Here is a 14233-nt window from a genome sequence, read left to right on the forward strand (position 1 = left end):
AATAACCATGTGTGAGCTTTATTGAGCCTATTACCTTTCTCCTTTTTTCTTTTTTTTAACATTCTTTTTAAAAAAAAATATTGAGTTCCAAATTTTCTCCCTCCAGTGCTCACCCACACATTCAGAAGGCAAGCAATATATCAGTTATACAAATGAAATCATGTAAAGCATATTTCCATATTAACCCTGTCATAAGAAAGAAAAAAAGTACTTTATTTACAAAATTGTACTTTAATTTACACTCAGTTCATCAGTTCTCTCTCTGGAGGTAGAAGGCATTTTTCATCATGAGTCCTTTGGAAATGTCTTGGATTATTATATTGAGCTAAATCTTTCACAGTTGTATTGTTGTGTACAATGATCCCATGGTTCTGCTCACTTCATTCTGCATCAGTTCATATAGATCGTCCCAGGTTTTTCTAAAACCATCCTCCTCATCATTTCTTATTAGCACAATAGTATTCTATCACTATAATATACCACAACTTGTTCAGCCATTTCTCAGTTGATGGGCATCCGCCAAATTCTAATTTTCCTTAATTTCTAATTCTATGCCAAAAGAGGTGCTGCAAATATTTTTATACATATGAGTTCTTTTCCTTTTTCTGTGATCTTTTTGGGAAACAGACCTAGTAGGGATATTGCCGGGTCAAAGGTTATGTAGTTTTTATAGCCCTTTGGACATAGTTCCAAATTGTTTTCAGAATGTTTGGACCACTTTACACCTCCACCAGCAGTACGTTATCCTATCCAGCATTTGGCCTTTTCCTTCTTGTTGTTTAGTTGTTTTCAAATATGTCTGACTGTTTGTCATCCCGTTTGGGGTTCTCTTCATAAAGATACCGGAGTTGTTTGCCAGTTTCTTCTCCAACTTATTTTACAGATGAGGAAGCTGAAGCAAAGAGTGACTTGCCCAGGGTCATACAACTAGTAAGGGTCTGAGGCCAGATTTAAACTGAAGTCTTTCTGACTCCAAACCTGGTGCTCTATTCACCATACCACCCAGCTGCTCTGGCATAGAGTAGCAGTTCTCACAGCATAGACTTGGGATGCCTGAGGATTCAAAGATCCTTTCAGTGGTTCTGTGAGGTCAAAACCTTTTTCACAATTTTTATTTCACAATTTTTACAATTCTTTTTAATGCCTTATACAGTAAATATTTTTAGATTTAACCTACATAAACAAAACTTTTGGGGATGGGGAAATCTTCAATAATTGTTAATTATGTGAAGGTATTCTGAAACCAGAAAGTTTGAGAACCATTGGCATAACCAAATTTGTGTTTTTGTGTTGGGTTCCTGAACTTAAGGCCAGCCTTTCTTTCTTTCTTTCTTTCTTTCTTTCTTTCTTTCTTTCTTTCTTTCTTTCTTTGAGGCAATTGGGGTTAAGTGACTTGCCCAGAGTCACACAGCTAAGTGAGTGTTATATGTCTGAGGCAGATTTGAACTCAGGTCTTCCTGACTCCAGGACCAATGTTCTATCCACTGGGCCACCTAGCTTCCCCTTCAGCCCTCCTGCATCTCTAATGGAAGTATATGGAAGTCAAATATTGAAATTTCAGATGTTGATTTCTTCTTCATATCATTCTAATTGTGTGTTTTTATATGAACATAACAAATATCAACAAAAGTAAACATTTCCACGTATAAAAATAAGAAAATAAGAAAAATAAGAAAAATAATAAAATAATTATTATATATGAAACCATGGATCATTACTCTACATAGCTTGTTTTTATTTTTCAAAAATATATATTTAAGACATTTTCAAATATATTTTTGTATTTTAATTTTAACACATTAACACCACCATTTCTCTGCTTATTTGTCTACTCATTGGATCTTCCTTTCCTCTCTTCTATTTTTAATAATATTTGATTGATACACTTTTCTTTTATCCTTTTTTCATTTTTTTCACTCTCCAAGTCTTCCTCTCAAAATAAAAGTCTTCCGTTATAGCAAATTACTATAGTCAAGCAAAACCAATTCCCATATCTTCCACATCTGAAATTGTATGTGTTACTCTGCATTTCTGTTATATTGCTTCATAGCTAAAAGGCAAGAGGTATGCTTCATTATCAGTATTCTGGAGGGGTTGTGAGGAAACACACATATTTAATGGTCATTACATTGACTAAATTACCTAAATCTTTAAAAGTTGTTTTCCTTTCTTCAATCTACATCATTTTATATAAATTCTCCCAGATTTCCCTGCATCCATCATATTCCTCATTTCTTACCGCACAATAAAATTGCATTGCATTCATATGTTATTGCCCAATCACTTGCTTTTATTTTTTTGCTACCACAAGTATGCTTCTATAAATATTTTTGCAAATATGTGATAATTTCTAATGCCCTTGATCTCCTTGGTAGTGTAATCTATCTAGTGGTATGACTGGGTCAAAGAATATATTAACATTTAGTACTTTTCCAGAGCTGTTGTACTTCTTCAGCAGTGCTGCATAGGCCTGTCTTCCCATTGTCCCTCCAAGATTTACCATTTTCATTGAATAGTTAGAAAAAAGTCCAAACTATTTAAAAAATAATATTCTATTGATATATTTCGCTTTTACTTTGCTTCGTTTCTTCCTGGCCCAATTAGTTATTCAAACATTCTTTTCCCAGTTGAAAAGAATAATAATATTCTTTCAATCAATTAAATAATAATAACAGTAGTAACAATAAGCCACAACAACAGCAATAACACAGCCTGTTTCATGGCACTGCATTTGGTGTAAAGAACATTGAAGTTGTATTTATAGTCATTCCTGCCTCAGGGAGCTGCTATGGATAAAAACAGTGTCAAGTCTTAGCTCTGTCACTCATTATCTATGTGACTTTAGACCAACTACTTCATCTCTCTGATCTTGAGTTTTATTATCTGTAAAATGATGATAATAATAACTGATCTTTGTAGCTCATAGGACTGTCTTGAGTTATTGTTTATGAAAAATGTTTGTAAATTATTCTGTCTTAGAAGTCATTAGAAGTTCAACTGAAGCTGTAGTGGAGGTGGTGGCAATATCTTGTGTCCAGATTCTGAAAGGTACACTTCCCTTTCTTTCTTCACTCCTTCTTCCCCAATAGCTGGATCTGATGTATCTTCCAACCCTTTGAGTCTCTTTACATCTTGTTCCAGAGCCTCTCTAACTTCAAAGAGACCCTAGGTAAAAAGAGAGTGAAAAGGGGTAGAAAGAAAAAGGGGAACGAGAGATTTAGTAACCACAGGATTTGTGACTATAGGCCCAGGTTTGTATTCTCATTTTCTTTCTAAAGGTTAAAAAAAAAAAAAGAAAAAAAGTACTTCTGAAGTTTAAGGAAGAGAGAACCACTTTGACACCTCTGAGGGTTGTGCGGGTCATGTACCTCATCCAGAAGTTTCAGCTCTGGGTTCTAGTGTTTCCTTGCTATTAAAGGGCAAAAAGAGAACTATGTAGAAAAGGTAATTTCGTAGCTGAAATCACAAGACAAGTAAATAGGAACCACCTCTTAATGAGGGAACAAAGACAAAAATCAGTGCTCTTGAGAAAGATGTGTGTTTAATTTGGATAAATTGCATAAATTACAGTGTTTTGCACAGCCAGATTGAAGGGGGAAAATGCAGCCAAGGGAACCGAATAGCCCAGGTTACAGATTTTCTGAACAAATAGAAGAGGAAATATCTGGAGAACGACCAGAAGTCCAATAAGCAAAATTTAGCTTTGGTTGAAAGAATTAGTAGGACAAATTGGAAAGCTGAGAAATTAGATATTGGTCCTTACTGATGTGGTTATCAATACAATATACATTAATATCAAATGCCTTCTTATACCTCTTATCTAAGATCAAATTTGTTAATTAAAATTTCTCACCATTCAGTTTAGATTGTGTTGTTTTTGTTCCATTTACATTTTTTTGTAGTGTTGTTATGGTGTTTTCCTCGTTCTGACTTACCCAGCATATAGTTCATATGTGTGTGTGTGTGTGTGTGTGAGATTATATTCATCATTCCTTATTATACAGTGATATGCTATTATACTTATGTATCACAATTTGTTTAGCCATTCCCCCACCAAGAGAGGAATTGAGATTTCTTTCCAGAGAGGTATTTTGCTATAGAGTGCTGGTTCTCTAGCCAGGAGATCTGTGTTAGCAAACCATCTCTAGCTCTTAATAGGTATATGACCAAAGACAAATCAAAACCTCCCTGAGTTTCAGTTTCTTCATTCCCAAAAGAAGGATGATTTGTTCTTTTTTTCTTAATATTTTATTTTTTTCAATTACAATTACAATATTCATTTTTATAAAATTTTTGAGTTCCAAATTTTTCTCCCTCTTTCCCTTCCCTTCTTCTCCCTAAGACAGTAAGCAATCTGTTATGGGTTATACATGTACAATCATGTTAAACATATTTCTACATTAGTCATGTTGTGAAAAAAGAATTAGAACAAAAGGGAAAAACCACGAGAAAGGAAAAACAAAAAACAAAAAAGTGAAAATAGTATGCTTCAATCTGCATTCAGACTTCATAGTTCTTTCTCTGGATATGGTTAGTATTTTCTATCATGAGTCTTTTGGAATTGTCTTGGATCATTATATTGCTGAGAAGAGATAAGTCTATCATAGTTAAACATCACACAGTGTTGCTTTTGCTGTGTACAATATTCTCCTGGTTCTACTCACTTCACTCAGCATCAGTTCATGTAAGTCTTTATAGGTTTTTCTGAAATCTGCCTGCTCATCATTTCTTAGAGCACAATAGTATTCCATTACATTCATATACCACAACTTGTTCAGCCATTCCCCAATTGATGGGCATCCCCTCAATTTCTAGTTCTTTGCCACCACAAACAGAGCTGCTATAAATATTTTTGTACGTGTGGGTCCTTTTCCCTTTATTATTTATGATCTCTTTGGGATATAGACCTAGGAGTAGTATTACTGAATCAAAGAGTATGCACAGTTACATAGCCTTTGGGTGTATTTATTGGGATAATTTGGATATTTGGGCATATATTGGGATAATTTATTCTTAAACTATGCTACAGAGAGATGGTGAGTAAGGTACTTTCCATTTATATAGTTTTGGTTACTGTATTTATTGTTTATTTGGCTCCGCTTAAATTTTCATTAATTTGTATAAATCTAACCAAACTTCTCTGTATTTATTATATCCATCCTTTATTTATAGCATAGTAGTATTCCATTGCATTCATGTATCATAATTTGGTTAGCTGTTCTCTCATCATTGGACATCTAGTTTACAATTCTTTGCTACCAGAGTGCTGCTCTAAAAACTTTGGAATATTTAGAGTCTTTCTTTTATCTGTGAATTCCTTAAGGTACATTTCTTCGGGCATCTATGGAAACTTTGAGTGCCAGTTTTTATCTACTTACATAATTATAAATTGCTTTCCAAAAATGTTGTCCTAACTCATACCTGCAACAGCAATGTCTTGGTGTGCCTGTCTTCCCTCAGCTTTGCCGAGCATTCAGTGTTCCTATATTTCACCTTTACTATTTTGCTGGTTATTAGGTAAAACCTTAGGATTATTTTGATTTGCATTTCTCTGATTGTACTGATTTATAGCAGTTTTTCATATGGTTGTTAATAGTTTGAGAACTCTGCTTTGGAGAACTGTTTTTTCATTTCCTTTGGCCACTTATATGCTGGGAAAGGCTTATCTGAAAAATTTGATGCATTTTTTTCTCAGTTGACTGCTTCCCCCCTCCCCCACTGAGGTATTAATTTTATGAAAAAAAAACTTTTCAGTTTCATGTAATCATAATTATCAATTTTATTTCATGTAGTTACCTCTAGCCCTTGGGTAAGAATTTGCTTTCTTCCTAAACCTGTGAAAGTCATAGGATCTACTTCTTGTCTAACTTTTTAAAAATTGTTTGTTCTTTAATGTTCAATTTGTGCATAAATTTTGAATTTATTATGCTGTAAGATGTTGGTGTAGGCCTAATTTTTGATACACTGTTTTCCAGTTATCCTACTAGGAAATTCTTTCCTAAGTAACCTGTGTTTTTTGTGTTTATGGAACATTTGGTTTTAGAGTTCCATTGTTTCTGATTCTCTCTTGTCTAGACTTCAGTTTTTCACCAATACCAAATGATTTTGATAATTGCAGTTTTGTAATATTTTCTGAGTTCAGAAAGTGCTATTCCCTCTTAATTTCTCCTTTTATAAATATTTCCTTTCATATTTTAGGTCTTTTGTTCCTCCAAATGAATTTTGTTATTATGTTATAATGTTTTCTAGAATAACCTTGTGGTAGTTTACTTGGTACATAACATTTAGATTGTAGGTTAATTTTGTTAATATTGTTATTTTTACCGTAGAGGCATGTGCCCTGTATATTCCTATAGCTATTCAAGTTCCTTATTTCTTTAAGGAACATTTTGTGATTGAATCCTTGCAAGTATTGAGTATGCTCTGTTAAATTACCTTCCAAGTATTTTATACATTTTATAATTATTTTGAATTTGATTATTTCTATTATCATCTCTTGAATTTGTTAATATTCTGAAATGCTACAGTTTTTGTGGATTTATTTTGTATCCCACAAGATTGCTGAAGCTATTAATTTTCTCAATTTGTTTTTTATTTGAGATTCTTTGGGATTTTCTAAGTAACTTCTCATGTTATCAATAAATAAGTATAGTTTTGCCATCTTTTTACCTGTCTTTGATTTCTTTCCCTTGTCCTGCTGCTGTTGCTAGTATTTCTTGAACTGTGTAAAATAGTTATAGGAATGATTGGCATCCTTGTTTTACTCCTGAATTTATTGGAAAAACTTTGAATATTTCCCTATAACATGTGATGGTTGTTTTTAATTTAAGATACATATGGTTTAGGACATTTCTGTATGCCTGTACTTTGTAGAGTCTTTTCACAGTTAGGATGAGCTTCATTCTTTCTGAAGTGGGAAGCAGAGTGGAAAGGGGTTTAGCTGAAATGCCCGAGTTGGAATGCCATGGAATGCCATGGAAAATCTTTATTTCTAAATCACAGGGAGTAATGGTCTCATTGTAACAAATTTTCACAGGTCAGGCCACAACACAAGTATTATGTTCAATTTGGTGGAACCAAAATTTAAGGTTGACCTGGAGGGACCAGACTGTATCTAGAAGAGGAATGAATGAAATGGTTACACATGTAAACAAATGCCAGTCACAACTTGTTTGGCCTCAAGTTGCGTCATCTGGAAATTAGTGACGTTGACAATATACCTTTTTCTAAGATCTTTTCTAGCACTCAAAATTAATTCTAATGAAAATTTGGCATTTGGATCTGATAGGAAAGGGGAATGCCCTATTCCGTTCATTTCTCTTGGAAGTCAGGTTAGGGGAGAGGGTCTACTCGTGGTGGTCTCATTATTTTCGGTCATCATCATTATTGGGAGGAATGTTTGAAGCGTTTAGAAATTGCAGTAGGAATTCTATGGGCCAGCAAATGTGTCTTTTAAAAAAAAATAAACTAAATAATTTTTTCATAGAGCACTTGGAAAAGTATGATGCTGCTTCTATTGGTTACTTTTATTTTAATTTTTTGTTTTCTGCTTTCTTTCCACTGTCTTGTGATCACAAAAGAGGAGTAACTATTAGAAACTTCATCATTATCATCCATTCCTTCTCCTCTTCATCCTTATTTGTAAGACTGCTTTTGCCCCATTCTACCCTACTTGGCCCCCATGATAAGCTCTCTGTATTCTTTCTTGACATCTAGTCTCATTTGTTGGTAGCAAACTGTCTGCTCATTTATTAGTACTGATGGGCTTTAAAGGTGTTGGAACAGAATCTTGTCTGTTGGCAGTTTTCTAAGTAAACAGAGTGAGATGGGAGTTTGCCGGATACCAATTATGTTAACACTATGTTTCTAGGTGCCCTGCTACAGACCTGCAAAGAGCTTGCCCCAGGCTTTCTGCTTTAACAGGGAGATTCTAAAAATAAAAAAGGAAACTCCTTGTCATCAGTGGACTCTGAGGCTCTTCTTGACAGTAACTCTTCTAGAAAAATGGTTGTATAGGTAGTACAGTTCTGTTGGTAGTATGGATACAGCCTAGATTACTTTTAATGGCAAGGCTTTTGCAATTGAGAATCCTACTTTAAATCTGATTTTGACATGTGGAAAATGCATCTGCTTGTGTGGTATGAAATGTTCTATAGTCTTCCTCTCTTGTTTCTGCTTTTCAGAGTTTTCTTTCCCCTGGCTTCATCCTTTCCTCCTTGCCCTTTCTCTTGCTATCCTGCCCCTCTCAGGGTTTCTTTGTACTGAGGCTCTAATTCATTCTGAACAGCCTGTAAAGAAGAAACTCTTTGTAGGCAAACTGGAGGGTTTAAGTACTTGGGGAATGACTTTATATCAGTAATACCAGCTACTCTGAAAGTGCTAAATCTTTCAGCTTTGAGAAGATTGTTTAACTATATTGCTAGCAAGTCATTTTGATATGTCACCATAATTGAAAAGGGGCAGGTGTGTCATTGGGCTTGGGGGTTTATCCATGTACCAGTGATGAGGCATTTGTCTAGAGACTGTCTGAGAGGGAAGTATCTTGTCACAAGTCACAAGACTTAAATCCCTTTTTATCTCCTAGGCTTCAAGCCCTATGGGAAACTCCTACTTTGATGACTGCTAGATGCTTTTGTTGATAGTGCATTTCTGGAATATTTGTCAAGATTTTCATCAGTGCTTAGGCCTCTTTGAGGATCTGGTGTATTGTAACTAGGAGTTTTCTGAAAGCTTGAGTAGTTTTATTTAGCTTATGTTGTTTAATGTCATAATAAATCCTAATCCTCCTATATATCTGTATGCAATGTTAGAGCCCATTTATAGACATGCATCTTTAATTCTGCTTTTATCTCTTAAAGAGTTTGTTTTTTCCCATCAGTACAGTTTTAGTATATTTTTTCCCGGAAGCTATCATCTTTACCTAATCTTGCTTCCTTTTATTCTGTCTGACAGTATGGTTTCAAAGTATATTCTTTTTAGAAAATGTTCCTTAAGACCCCAGATTTTATTTTCCATCAAGGTGTTATGTCGGTATGCAGGAAAAATTCAGACACTCTTTTTAAAACACTATTTCTGGTTTTGAGATTTATGAGAAAAATAGCTTGATTTTCAGATGAAAGTATAATTGTTCAGTTGTCAACTTTAGGCTATCAAAACAAAAGCAGAAAGTACTTACTAATATTTCTTCTCTAATTATTAACTCTACAACTGCCATTTAGATTCAAGGCTACCAAGTAGTCGCCATTAAAGTTTTGGCCAGCTTTCCCTGTCCAGCTGTTCAGTTTCCCTTCTCAGAGAACCTTCAGCTAAAATGCCTTAAATAATTGGTAGATTATATTAAGCACTCACTTAATTTGATTAAATTATTTCCCATATTTAGGTCATGAAAAATAAATAATTTGCATTGTGGAAAAAACCTTCAGATCTATAATAATTTTTAAATATTGAACCAAACTTTATAACCTTTCACCTTTTTTACTTGTTTATATTTCATAGTAATGAAAACTAGAAGTAATCAAGTTGTCTTATCTTATGCTAAATAAAGTACCTTTTGATTTTTGGCTCATCTTTGCTTATAAAAAGACAAATTCTATTAATGAAAATACACCTGGAACTTACAATTAGATTTATTATCTAGTAAAAGGAATCTAGATTAGAAATTCTTTTATGAAATTTAACTTTTTCTGGCAGAGGATATCCCAAATATTATATGGAATTAGGAAACATAGAAAGTGATATTGTCTAAATATTATTAGATCCTTGATCATCATCTCTATGATGATCTTTTGCGTAGTTAATTTCAAATTCATTATGCTAGCAATGTCAAATTTTGTCACTAAATTGACTTTTTTTGGTCCTGAGAGATTTTGAGTTTCATCTGAGGCAACCTACATAGTGATATCATCCACTTTTTCCTCATCTCTTGTCTTTTTCTAGGTGCAGGACATCTGTTTTAGCCATGATTGTCGCTGGGTTGTTGTCAGTACACTTCGTGGGACCTCTCATGTTTTTCCCATCAACCCTTATGGTGGCCAGCCCTGTGTCCGTACACACATGTCACCCCGGGTTGTGAACCGCATGAGCCGCTTCCAGAAGAGTGCTGGCTTGGAAGAGATTGAGCAGGAGCTCACATCTAAGCAAGGAGGCCGCTGTAGCCCTGTTCCAGGCCTGTCAAGCAGCCCATCTGGCTCACCTCTTCATGGTAAACATATTTCCACTTATCCTTATGTTCCCTCTTCCTGCCGCCAATTCTGACCTTACCATGGTAATATATATGTATAACCTTTTAATCATAAGTAGCAAATAGTTGATCTGCTGTACATTTTTTTAAACTCTTAAATATGTTGTTAAAACAGGAAAATTTTAGGAGTCTTCATTTTAGGTTAAAAGATTTTAGGAAATTTAAAATTGAGTCTTGTAGCTTCTGAGATTGTAACTCCATTTCCCTGCAGTTTTTGCCATATCTTAGTCTTGTTGCTCTTCATTGAGAGACAATGTTGTGGGAGCAAATCTGGTCTACAAATAGTCATTGTTGGTGAGGAAGAAATATTCATCACATGTGAGGTAGATGTCACTTGAATAGTATTATCAGTCATTAAAAATATGTAGAGACTACTGTGTAGTGCACTATAAAACTAGAGTACTTTATTTAGTCTTCTATTAAGCCAAAAAAACCCAAACTTTCCAAAAAATACATTAAGACAAAAGCAATTTTAGTGACCTGTGTGTATTTTGACATTTCGACATTGACTATACTTGTGGGTATTATAGTTAGGAAAAAGACTTTGACTCTTTCTTAAAGATGGGTGTAACATAAGATATGTGGAAAAATTTTCTAGAATGCTCTTATGCAGCCTTGTTTTATTTTACAGGAGTAGGAATGTGAGGATACAGGTAGCAACATTCTTGTGGGTGTTAGTGGGAGTTGGAGAGCTTCTTGGGATCTCTTATTTTTTTGTTAACTTATTTTTCTCACCTTTTCTTCATTTCCACAATAGTGTTGAGCTCAGCACCAAGAAATGTTTGGTAAATACTTGCTAATCCAGTTTTATAGCTTCAGTTTGAGTTCTTCTTGGACCATATAAATTTATGTTGAGAAAAAGCAGTATTTCTCATAGTTTTGATGTATAGATCAGCATGACAATGCTCTTTAATCCCTAAATTACTGGAAGCATTCTGAGTCCAATCTTTGCTTTGAATGTGGTTGCCCATTGCCTTATGTTGAATCTAGAGAAATCAGTTAACAGTATATTATTGAAATAGACCACTTCTTGCAGAAAGCAGTACCTTCCAAGAGTAGAGTCCAGTTTTACATTTTATAACAATCTAACAAATTTATTAGAAAGCTTAACTAAAAAAAGGTTTTTTAAAATAGTTCTGTGCCGGAGTATGCATATTTTCCTCTAAATCATCATTCTCCCTCTCTACAAAGTTCTTGGATATAGTTAAAGTTTTTAATAAATTTAGCATGTAATATTAAACAGGAGTTAGGACTTTCTATTTGAATGTGCTGAATTGGAGAAAAAAAGCAGAAACTCGTGGCATAGTGATATTTCTGAAATGTCAGTGTTCATAACAAGATTAGACACTTAATAGGTAATAAAAAAGATTTAAGAATTTTCACCATAAACCTTAATATATATTCAGATTCTTTTCTGTTTAAATTGCAAATAATTATGTTGGGTTTTCCCCCTTCTGAAATGGACTAAAACCAAATAAGCACAATGGGATCAAATAATTATAATAGGAAGGTACTTTATAGATCTTTTTGTTCAACTGCCTTATTTTACAGATGAAGAAACTGAGGCCCAGAAAAGTTAAATGACTTGTCTAAGATTACTCAGGAATTCAATGGCAAGTCCTTTAAATGCAAATCCTGAGCTCTTTCTACTGTACCATACTACTTTTAAAATATAATGTTAACCTGTCAGAGTCATGTATTTTCCCACTCAGATTTTATTTTATTTTGTGGTGTGATCTTGGAAAATACAAATGGTAAATACTTCAAAGAGACTTATGGACATTGGATTGAGACTTAACTAGGAACAATAGAGGATCACCTTTCTGCTGTCCAGTTCAGGCTTTGAAAAATGGGGAATACCTCTAGAGACCATGTTTGCATAAACAAAAATTCTTCATTATTGCTTCTTGACTATCTGTCTCAGAATCATACGTACTGCCATGGAAGCCCTTGACATACTAGTACTTGGTACACTCCAAGAGAGGACAGTTCTTTAGATAGGCTGACACTGTGGGAGAACCAATGAAATTTCTACTCTGACCCAAAAGGATTGCTCAAGTATGTGAATTAGATGATGGAAATGAGGAGAAACCCTGAACTCAAAGGGTTAGAGGAGTGGAATCACCAATTATCTTCCAAAGTTAGTCATTTCCTTTAAAGGAAAAAGCATAATATGTGCCAAATTTTCATGTTTGCTATATCTTTTTATTTTTAGTTGTGTACAAGGGTCTAAAGATTAAAAGCCCATTAACTGAACATGTGTGTTAATGTCTTTTGTTAGAGTTACTCCTTTCAGGTTACGAGAGAAGCAGCTGGATCAAGCAGTGGATAGAGTGTTGGGCCTGGAGTCAGCAAGACCTTAATTCAAATGTGGCCTCAGATACTTACTAACTGTGGAATCCCCACCAAATCACTTAACTTCTGCCAGCCTCAGTGTCCTCAATTGCAGAATGAGGATAATAATAGCACCTTTCTCCCAGGGTTGTTGTGAGAATCAAATGAGATAACGTTTGCCACTTATTAGACATGTATAAAGCACCTACTATGTTCTAGGCACAGTGCTATGCCATAAGAATTAAAAAAAAAAAAAGGCAGACCACCTAGTGCACCAGGAACTCACAATCTAATGGGGAGGAGACAATAAATAAATATGTTCAAACCAGTTATAGGATAAAAAGGAAATAATTAAGACAGGGAAAGCACAAGAAATAAGGAAGATTGAGAAAGGCTCCTGAAGACAGGATTTTATTTGGAACTTAAAGGAAGCCAGTAGGCTGAGATGAGGAGGGAGAACATTCCAGGCCTGAGGGACAGCCAGTAAAAATGGCCACAGCTGAGTGATGGGGTGTCTTGCTCATGGAACAATTTGGTTAAGCTGCTTGAAGGACAGTCTGTATGTATATTGAAGTCCCTCATTATGAGGGCAGAAATTGGGAAGGAGAAGAAAACTGTGAGCCACCAGCCAAACTCATTGAGGAAGGAAGAGGAGTGACCTGGGGTTCTGCAGACAACAGCTATGAGGATTTTGATTGGGTAGTAGAGAAGAAAGCATGAATTTCAAAGGAGAAGAGGTTACTGAGTGATAGAGGTAGGCAATAGAAGTGGCAGTGGGGAGCAAGGAGTATTCCAGTTCCCTTGCCTTGACCAGTGAATGAGCTGAAGAGAATGAATGAATGTGTAGCTAGTCCAGGAAAAAGTGGCTAGTGAGGCTACGTCATAAGCATGGAGCCAGGTTTGAATGATAGCTAGAAGATGGAAATGGTGGGAGCTGAAAAGATTTAGGAGAAAAGGAAGTTGTTACCTATGGAACAGGTAGGAGGGCATAGTGGAAGAAGTTAGTGGCATTTAATTATAACTTTGGGGTTAGAGATTTGAGGGAGATAAAAATAAAAAATTGGATGCGGGGAGATAGGGAACGGAGTTGATTTGATGACCTGAAGGGTTAAGTATCATTGAGATGTGTAGGGTATGACCAAGTGTGGACATTCATCTTAGAGTAGAGGACTCCACTCTTTTTCACAGAGATGGCTGGAGATTGGGCTGGAAATAAGTGAGGTATGAAATGGAAGGTATATGGTCATGTGGTTAGATAAGAGGGCCCATTTCACTGATCCTCTTCCTTCCAAAGGCTGGAGATTAGCTCAAGAGAGTGCAACGGAGGATGATAGCTGGGTCATCTCTAGTTGTCCTGAGATACATCTGGCCACTGGACCTAGATGGCTCCAGAGGAGAAAGTGAGGCTGGTGACTTTGCACAGCCCTCCCTCACTTAAATCCAATTCACTTGCAAGTCATGGCATCGTCTTCCTGATGTCATGGTCCTCTTCCAGAACGAAGGACAAACCATAAATCCCACTTCCCTACCAACTTTCCTCTTCCCTCAAGCAACAAGTGCAGCACGAGACAAAAGGCCTGAGGTCAATGGGAAGGCTTGTTCCTCTTTGCCCTGGTGGTTCTCCATACAGGCTGACCCAGGAGGTGGAAGTTGCCTTGT

General features: G+C 35.4%; 1 protein-coding gene across 9 annotated transcripts in view; it reads left to right on the forward strand.

Moving 5' to 3' along the window:
* BCAS3 (BCAS3, microtubule associated cell migration factor) overlaps positions 1–14233 on the forward strand; it is a 781854-nt gene that overhangs the window by 291562 nt on the left and 476059 nt on the right. For all 9 annotated transcript variants that reach the window (XM_027870394.1, XM_027870395.1, XM_027870393.1 and 6 more), the window contains exon 15: positions 9937–10201. In XM_027870394.1, the coding sequence (XP_027726195.1) occupies positions 9937–10201 (265 nt within the window). The remainder of the gene's footprint in view (positions 1–9936; positions 10202–14233) is intronic.

Source organism: Vombatus ursinus, unplaced genomic scaffold (genome assembly GCF_900497805.2).
Source record: "Vombatus ursinus unplaced genomic scaffold, bare-nosed wombat genome assembly UNPS02014797.1, whole genome shotgun sequence".
Taxonomy (NCBI): domain Eukaryota; kingdom Metazoa; phylum Chordata; class Mammalia; order Diprotodontia; family Vombatidae; genus Vombatus; species Vombatus ursinus.